Genomic DNA, 9,675 nt, shown 5'->3' with positions numbered 1-9,675 from the left:
TGAAAAAAGTGAGAGAAAGCTAAATTACATCTTAATATATAAAAATCACGTGTCACGATGTTTGTTTTCGATGGACTCCTAAACTACTGAACCGATTTTAATGAAATTTTCAACACTGTGTGCAGTTTGGTCCAACTTGAAAGATAGGATAGTTTATAACTCTCCTTATAGTCGCATTATTTATTTATTGCAAATTATTTGTTTATTATTAGCAAAGAGCTATCCACCAGTTGGTGGCGCTAAGAGCGGTATTGAGTGCGGTATGTTACAGTAGATGGCGCTACAAACATTAAAAACATTAAATGAAAATGCGTTGTTTGAAGTTTATATTATTTGTGGTAAAGTTATACGAGTCTATGACTTCCAAAAAAAATAAAAATTGGGCGGGGCGAAGTTCGCCGGGTCAGCTAGTATACATATATAATTTTATGAAATTTTATTGTTTTAGGAAAACCCTGTAAACTTTTCAGTGTATAAAGAACGTGTCAGGACAGACAAGTAATTCTGCTGAAGGTTTCCATAGCGGATTGAATATGAAACTTCCAAAGCGGGGCACGTTTTACAACTTCCTAGAAACGAATTATTTCGAATTAGAATTTGTAAAATCCATGGATTATTCAAAATCTATTTCTGGTTGTACGAATCTATATAGATCAAAAACATTCGGCAATGGAGTTCGCGACAAATTTATTAAAAAACGGCTAGACTTATTAAAAAACAATAAAATATCTTTGATGGAAATTCTCAGTCAGTTTTCTAAAATGGAAACTTCACACTTGCAGAAAAATTCGCAATGAAATCCATAGTTCCGATGATGATTATAAAGACGACGACGACGACAGTAATAATATGTAAATTGTAAAGATCATTTACAAACGCAACAAAATATGACATTGTTATGCCTAATTTGCTGCGAAAGGGAAAGGAAGCTCTTGTTCGACCCATGTCATCATTATAGAGTTTGTCAAACATGCTTTCAAAAAATGGAAGAAAACAGCAAATTAAAGTGCGTACAAACATTGTGCCCAATTTGTCGCAGTATAATAAAAGAAGCAAAACAAATATTTTGTTAATAATACAATTAAACTCATATGTTACTATATACCTAGAACTATATTGGAATAGTGTTTAATTTTTTGTTACACGTAATTTTTGGTTTTCATTTTGTTTGATTTGTTTGTTGGAATAATGTTTTTCTTTAAATGTTATACTTGTGTTTACTTCATTATCTTTAAATAAATATAAAGAAACTGAAAGTTTGTTTTTTTACAAAATGGTCAGTGGCAAATTCTGTAAAATCATTCACTTTTCAAATGTATTGTTACGAATTTACTCTTGCTAGTTTACTTTGTTAGGTTCGTATCTCTGGATTGACAAATAAAATCAACACTGTTTAATTTAATTCAACAACTCTTTATTTCACAACTCGTCTACACTATAGCAGTTTACTCTTAGCACCGATTGATTACGTTGGCGCTGCCACGGCTTATATAGCCACGCACTTCTCGCTGATGCCGACGTGTCCTTCTAGAATATCGCGTCTGGAAATTACCAGAACATACGGCTATACGGCGCCAGACGTAAGCAGACAGTCGCGGCGCCAGACTCAGCAATTGTTTACCTAGACAAGCAGACAGTGCGGCGCCAGATGTCTATTGTTTCGACAAGCAGACAGCCGTGGCGCCAGATGTCTACAACAAGACAAATGCTATTCCATATACCTACAGCTATTGTTCATAATCAGGGATGCATATAGCAATACAAATAAAACTTAATACTACTTTTTGTAACAGTATTTAATATATCTGTAAAAGGGAAAAATCATTACCTTTCATTGCAAGAAGAAAACTAATGATTTTTCCCTTTTATAGAATGCTTACACCTTCTTGAATTCATATAGAGCAGAAAATGTTGCGTAAAAGGGAAAATCAAATGAGAGATAAAGCCATGCGAGATAACGCCATATGGCCTAATCGCTCTTTGAAATTGAAAATAAAGCCGTACAGAATTGAGTGATAAGGCCATATGGCGTTTTCTCGCATGGCTTTATCGCACCATACCATTTAACCCATGTTAATGCACAAAAATTTCGTTCATATAGCTGAATTTACCAAATTTGAGTAAGCAACACTGTTCAAAAATGACCGACTTTTGCTATTTTTTGACAGCTGTCGCTTGAAGTCCGCTGCCTCTTTTGCGTTAACAGCATTAAAAGTAAACAGTTTTATATTGCTAATTAAATTATTTATTTATTTATTTATTTAATTAAATTATGTGCAAGTGTATTAAAAAAAAAAACAGAAGAAAAGGAGAAAATAAAAAAACGCACACTTTGCTATCCATTTTTCCAATATTCTTAACTTTTTTGGTTACTTTTTTTGCATTACAATCAATTATTGCTTTTAATTTCAATCTGTTATCTTTGAACGTAGTAAATAATAAATGTATTTTTTCGTTAAATTTATATTGATTTTCTAAAAATACCAAAATTTCTATTAATAATTTCTCTTATTCATTTTTCTTTAACCTTTTTTTTTAATAAATAAACAAATTTCACAATCAGCTGTCTAAATGCATAAAATTTCAATGCGCATTAGCGTTGCTTAATGAGTATTAATTTTGCTCGTCTGCAAAGCCTATGAGGCTAGTATACTATAAACAATTATGCTACTTGTTTAGTATAATGTTAAATGATAGGAAGAGCTCGACGTGTGAACGAGTAGTAAGAATTTTTCTAATATTACCTGTCATCTTAAACGCATGTATAGTAAGAGTAATTGAAAATATGTCAGATAGTACAAAGTTAACTTCCTTTTCCGTTGGATTCTTTTAGGAGAAGTGGACGTGTCTGAATATTTAAGATGGGTCGCCGACCAGCAAGATGGTATGATGGGTGGATTTATTTCGATTTTATGTGTCTTAAATATGATTTCTCGACAGTTATCGCTACTGCAAAAATAAGCCGTACCCAAAGTCCAGATTTTGTCGAGGTGTGCCCGACCCCAAAATTCGTATATTCGATTTGGGCAGAAAAAAGGCTTCAGTTGAGGATTTTCCTTTGTGTGTTCACTTAGTATCAGATGAATATGAGCAACTTAGTAGTGAGGCGTTGGAGGCTGGTCGAATTTGCTGCAACAAGTATTTAGTAAAATACTGCGGTAAAGATCAGTTCCACATACGTATGCGTCTACATCCATTCCACGTGATTCGAATTAATAAAATGTTGTCATGTGCTGGAGCGGATAGGTAAGAAATATAAGGTTTGCATTACTTATGTTTTTTTTAGAATTTTATTTTAATGTATGTTTAATGTAATATGATGAAAAACCCGAGCACTGGGATATGATTTAAATGATTAGCGACAAAATCTGAATTTATTTCCTTTACCAATGTTTTCCCTTTAAGGAGGAAATATTTTTAATGAGAGTTAATTTTTACAGGCTTCAGACTGGAATGCGTGGAGCTTTTGGAAAACCACAGGGAACAGTCGCTCGTGTTCACATCGGCCAGCCAATAATGTCGGTTCGCTCCAGTGATCGTTATAAGGCTCAAGTTGTTGAGGCCCTACGTCGTGCCAAGTTCAAGTTTCCAGGACGTCAAAAGGTGTGTATTTAATTTTATGATATTTTTTCATTAAATATTGTATAATTTACACTGGTCGTATCAACAGTACATATAATTAGGGGTTTCATATAGTCTCAAAGTTATAACGATCCGGAAGCATAGTGTTCAGAATTATATATGCGTAAACGTATTTTAGTATGCAATCCAACAATTTTTTTTAACTGTTATAAAAATTTATGATTTTACGATGCTTTATGACACATTAAGAGTACCCCAAATATGTTTGTCAACAATGTAGGACGCATTAATTAATTAATTTTTTAAAACGTCTTATTTTGACGCGAATATTACAAATCCGTGCATTTTTAAATTTGTGTGTGTGCAAATGTATAAAAATGTATATAAAACGCATTTTTCTTTTAACTTGTACACTTTTTGTACATATTCACCCAACTAGTACGATTTTCAACTACTATCGGTGCAAGTTTCATTGGTGTTGCCAACCCAAAATGGAAGATTTTACATACATTCACATAATAAAGTCTACATACCCCCTCCGAAAATTGGAAAAATGGAAAAACAAAATGCATACCAAACGAACTCTTATTAAGAGCAATAAGATATTTTGACAATTTTTTTTTAATTTCTCTATATTAAAAATATATATTATCCTTGTTTTCCAAACACAGAAAAGTCTACATACTCCTAACCAAAACGTATTTTGAACAAAAAAGAGTAATAATAATATTTAATTCAATATTTAGTGGGACCCACCTCGGCTCTGCAGAACAGCGTTTAATCGGTTTTTCATTGAAAAAACAATTTTTTTTGTATAGTCTGTTGAAATAAGATCCCATTCCTCTAGTAGTGCGTTTTTTAGGTCCTGTTTGTTTTTATACCATGAACAGGGTATATTAAGTTTGTCACGATGTTTGTAACACCCAGAAGGAATCGTCGGAGACCCTATAAAGTATATATATAAATGATCAGTATGTTGAGCTGAGTCGATTTAGCCATGTCCGTCTGTCTGTCCGTCCGTCCGTCTGTCTGTCTGTATATATACGAACTAGTCCCTCAGTTTTTAAGATATCCTTTTGAAATTTTGCAAACGTCATTTTCTCTTCAAGAAGCTGCTCATTTGTCGGAACTGCCGATATCGGACCACTATAACATAGCTGCCGTATAAACTGAACGATCGGAATCAAGTTCTTGTATGGAAAACTTTCGCATTTGACGTGCTATCTTCACGAAATTTGGCATGGATTACTGCTTAAGGTAACAATATAATCTCCGAAGAAATTGTTCAGATCGGTTAACTATAGCATATAGCTGTCATACAAACTGAACGATCGGAATCAAGTTCTTGTATGGAAAACTTTCACATTAGACAAGATATATTCACGAAAATTTGTATAGATGAACAGATAGTTACTATCAGAAATGCATCTGTGAAGGGTATTTAGCTTCGGTGCAACCGAAGTTAACGTTTTTTCTTGTTTTTTATCATTCTTTTTCTGATACGACGATCTAATTCATCCCATAAATGCTCTATGGGGTTCAAATCAGGCGACTGGGGAGGAGAATGAAGTTGATGAGGTACATTATATAGCAGCCATTCTTTAACAATATGTGCAGTATGCTTTGGGTCATTATCTTGCTGGAAGTACCAACCCTCTGCAAGACCAATTTTATCTGCGGAGACCAATTTGATCTGCGAATGAATTATAAACCATGCGGTGTTGGGTAGACCTCGTACTATATAGTAAATCATTATTTTTTTAAGGGATACAGTGTAATTATAGCTAAGTGATCCGAATTTTGCAATAGAAATGGTAGGAATTCTTATGCTATATAATCTAGCATGAATTATTGCGGAAGCCTTTAAATCTTATTATAGCCAAAAATACATATAGAAACATATTTATGGTATCTTTTGTTTTTTTAGATTTACGTATCAAAACGATGGGGTTTCACTAAGTATGACCGTGACCGCTATGAGCAACTACGTGATGAAAATCGTTTAGAACCAGACGGATGCAATGTAAAATATCGTCCAGAGCACGGCCCTATAGCAGCGTGGGAGAAAGCACAACGCGAGGTTTATGCTTAAAAATTTATAAGCAATGAAATGATGGTTAATAAATATCGTGTAACCTATTTAATGAACTTATTACTCCATCGATACTTTGAATTAATGAAAGAAAATAATACTTGGGGGTTACCGTGTAATTCTACAATCACAGTTAATTTTGAAAATTTCGAATTTAGTTTCTCCTTTTCGCATTGCATGCTTGTAGTCGCATCGTTTGAAAATGTAGGTTCCAAATATAAATTAGTTTTAATTGCTGCTAAAATATATATGTATATAGCGGAGCACAGTGGCACCGCTCTATACATTTCTTGAAAAAAAATAGAAGGAGTGGTCGTACAACAATGAAACTTTGCAGAAACACTTCTCTAGACTAAACTAAGAAATTTTGAAAAAATCTTGGAAAACCGCCCACTGCCACACCCACCTCCCATATAACTGCAATTGCCAAAATTTTTATTTTCGGACCTAGGGACTTGAAATTCGGGACACTTCTTAATTGAGTTCTCCTGATGAAAAAAAAATTCCAACGACAACCAGTTCTACGCACCGGAACTAACCCGGATTTTTTTCGGCGATCTAACCCTGTTTGGATTGATAACTATTCATCTAATAGCGGGATTCTGTAACCAGTCTCTATTTGAGACATTTTGAGGCAAAGTTGTGAGGAGTCTTTGGTCTACTGTCAAGGCCTTGTCTACCCGAAGAGGCATGATGACCGAATTGAAGTTCAATTCAATGGCAAAGCTTCCGAAGAAGTGCGCGAGCTATTTTAGATGGCAATTCAAACTGTAAACAAATGCCAAAAGACTGCGCGCCATTTACTTTCACTTACTTTCGATGAGGAGGTTCAGGATGTCATCAACAAAGCGAAATCATCTAAATCCATTGGCCCTAATGGAGGGTTAGTTCGTAAACGCAGTAATTTTGTGCAACCCTGCTGCATTCTTGCCGGCTGTGGTTGCTACTGCACAATCATTGCGATTCTACTGCCTTGCCATTGCGATTGTGCTGCGAAGAATTTTTTCGCATTTACGAACGCCAGAGAAATGGAATTTTTAATTAACGTAATTATTGATAACCTCGAAACTCAGAGTGATAATATTTTATTGAATTACAATAAAAAAAGGATTATGGAATTTTTAATTAACGTAATTATTGATAACCAGGAAACTCAGAGTGAGAATATTTTATTGAATTACAATAAAAAAAGGATTAAACAAGTAGAGAGAAGAAATCTTTTACTAAAAAGTGATTTAAAAAATTCGTGGATCTAAATGTAAATAAGGCCTATTATTATTATATAATCATATTAATAATTAAAGTCATACATATGTAGAATTAGAAATCATTTTACTCGCTCTTCCATTTCGCCTTTGGTTCTACGCAGTTTCAAAAAAATTACTGCAATGGCTGCGACAATTTGCCGAAGTGCTGCAAACTGCATGCATTAAAAAACTTTTGACGAAGAGCAGTATTGCCGCAGGTTTTTTTGACGAACGAGTTGCCCCTGCAAATATGCAGTGCAACCAAGTTACTGCGTTTACGAACTAACCCGGAATCAACATGCTTATGCTAAAGCATCTAGGCTCGATGGGAGTAAGATACCTAACCTAGACCCTCAACCTGTAGATGACCACTCTTCAAATACCCGATGTGTGGAAAGTCGGAAGAGTGGTCCCACTACTGAAACTTGGGAAACCCGCCAACAAAGGGGAGTTCTATCTCCCGATAACTCTTCTCCCCAGAAATGAAGATACGTGAGTCCTTGCTACTCCAGACCTTCACTCACCCCCTGAGCATAGCTTGCCACAAACGTGGATTCCTTAAAGTGCACAGCACCATCACAGCGTCATAACGCTCAGATAGTTCGTGGTCTCAACCAAAAACCACCCTGTGAGAGAACGATCTTCGTAGCGTTGGACTTGTCAGAAGCTGTTGACACTGTCAATCACACAACACTACTGCAGGACATCGAACAAACTACGCTTCTTCAGGACGGAAGAGATGGACAATGAACTACCTGAGCGGTCGACAACCATCCGTACTGTTTCGAGGAGAAAAATGGAAACAGAAGAATTAAACAGCGGGTTCCGCAGGGCGATGTGCTCTCCCCACTACTGTTTAACTTCTACATCCCGAAACAACCACCAGAGGGAGTTTCCTTAACCTCGTACGCTGATGATTGCACGATATTGACGTCGGGCAATCGACAGAGAACGTATAATATAGAGAAGGTTCACGGTGCTGCCAATTTTACGATATTCCATTTTTTTGGAGGGGTACTCTTTTTCTATTAGTGGATTTCACCACAAAAACAGGGGTACTGTTTTCTATTAGCGGATTTCACCAATATTTAACTGGAGGGTCGAAAATAGCAGAATTGAGCATTTTCAGTGATAAATGAGAAAAATTATGCTAATTTCAATGTTTAGAAATGTACGCTTACTGATTCGCATATTTACAATGCGCAAGCGACTATGTATATAAATAATTAATAGATATTCTCCATATATTTGATAACAAAGCTCATTAGTATATATGTATGTATGTGCAATTTGACTTATTTAATGATAAATTCCATTAAATCTGTTGGAATTTATAATAAGGTCATATTTCCATTATTACCTAAATATATATGTATACATATATATTGGGCATAAGAGATTTTGATAACATTTTGAAAGAATCATTCGCATAATATTTGTAAATTTGTCTACACACAACTTTGTATGTAAATATATACACCCATTGTTTCGTACAAAATCTCCGTTGTCACGGACAACCAAAAAAATAAACGAATGGCCGCCGATTGTCGCCGCTTCCCTTGCCGCTGTACAGCTCCGCCTACAAACCAGCGTAAATATGTATGTTTGTGCGTGAGTTTGCATTCATATCGCTCATTTGCTGCAAGACCGGCATAAGTCAAAAAAATCGATTCGCCAGAAAACGCGTTTAAAGTTTTTAACTTACTACAACCTTACACGGTGACTCCAACCTTACACCTCTTTGATAACATTTATATGCTCTTCTCAAGCGGAGCATATAAGAGGTATTCATATGAATTTTTCACTCAACATGAAGTATGATATAACGAACAATTCTGCAGCATTAACTCAAAAATCACGTTTTTTGAATTATGCCGGTCTTGCAGCAAATGAGCGATATGGACACAGCTGCGTAAAAATATTTTAGAATTACAAAATATTTTTCACATTCCTTGACAACGAGTCGTACTTAAAACAATAATTTCTATGTATTTCAAAAAACAAACCGTGAGATGCAGCAAGATATAATATAGGCTGTTAAGAGTGATGAGGGAGGGATTTGATTTTCATTTGAGCAAAGTACTACTTAGCCGGGAATGACTGTACACATGAATCAGAGGAATAATTAATATTTTCTTTGAAACATTTCATGAATTGAAAATCGACAAATAAACTATGTTGTCAATTTTATTCTAATATATTTTAATACTTATTTTTGCGGTGCTGTGACTTTTTCCTTCACACATTTCAGAAATATATTAAATTTATGATTTTTAGCTTTTGAAATCGTCGCGAAAAGACGCTTGTAGGCAAGGCAAGCTCGGGGAGATGTAATGGCGTCTGCTTTTACGAATGAATCGAATATGCTTTTTGAAAGTACGTTTGCGTACATGAATGAAAGTTTGTTGTTGTGTAATTTACTATAAATTTTGGCGTCGGCAATTTGACTACCATAATGGTTTCTGATGCTTTTTCAAACGATTGTTGTTATTGTAGAACAATATTTGTAATTTTTGCGGGTGTCATATCCACATGTGAACGCATGTACATATGTAAGTATGTATGTTTTGTATGCATTGTTTGTGTGGGAATGTCATACGCACATATTTACATGTGCACTCATATTGTAAGTATGTACGTATGATGATTTTTGTGACAATTGTTGTTTTTTCAGAAGAATGTTTGTGTTTTTGATTTACATGCGTACGCATATATTATTTGTGTGAGAATGTCATACGCACATACATACATTTC

The 9,675-nt window shown here is 34.9% G+C and overlaps 1 protein-coding gene across 1 annotated transcript; it reads left to right on the top strand.

Moving 5' to 3' along the window:
* Window positions 1-2,728: 2,728 nt before the first annotated feature.
* On the top strand, window positions 2,729-5,721 carry LOC105223341 (60S ribosomal protein L10). Its single transcript, XM_011201056.4, has 4 exons — window positions 2,729-2,884; window positions 2,941-3,246; window positions 3,441-3,603; window positions 5,510-5,721. The coding sequence occupies exons 1-4, from the start codon at window positions 2,862-2,864 to the stop codon at window positions 5,672-5,674; spliced, it is 657 nt and encodes a 218-aa protein (XP_011199358.2). The 5' UTR covers window positions 2,729-2,861; the 3' UTR covers window positions 5,675-5,721.
* Window positions 5,722-9,675: the final 3,954 nt, after the last annotated feature.

Source organism: Bactrocera dorsalis, chromosome 2, assembly GCF_023373825.1.
Source record: "Bactrocera dorsalis isolate Fly_Bdor chromosome 2, ASM2337382v1, whole genome shotgun sequence".
Lineage (NCBI taxonomy): Eukaryota > Metazoa > Arthropoda > Insecta > Diptera > Tephritidae > Bactrocera > Bactrocera dorsalis.
This window is presented reverse-complemented; position numbering and strand designations above follow the sequence as displayed.

Bases quoted from the DNA above. Each gene is read 5' to 3' on its own strand.
- LOC105223341 (XM_011201056.4), top strand. From the start codon at position 2,862: ATGGGTCGCCGACCAGCAAGATG. The intron at 3,247-3,440 runs GTAAGAAATATA...TAATTTTTACAG, and splicing joins TCATGTGCTGGAGCGGATAG to GCTTCAGACTGGAATGCGTG. The intron at 3,604-5,509 runs GTGTGTATTTAA...TTGTTTTTTTAG, and splicing joins AGTTTCCAGGACGTCAAAAG to ATTTACGTATCAAAACGATG.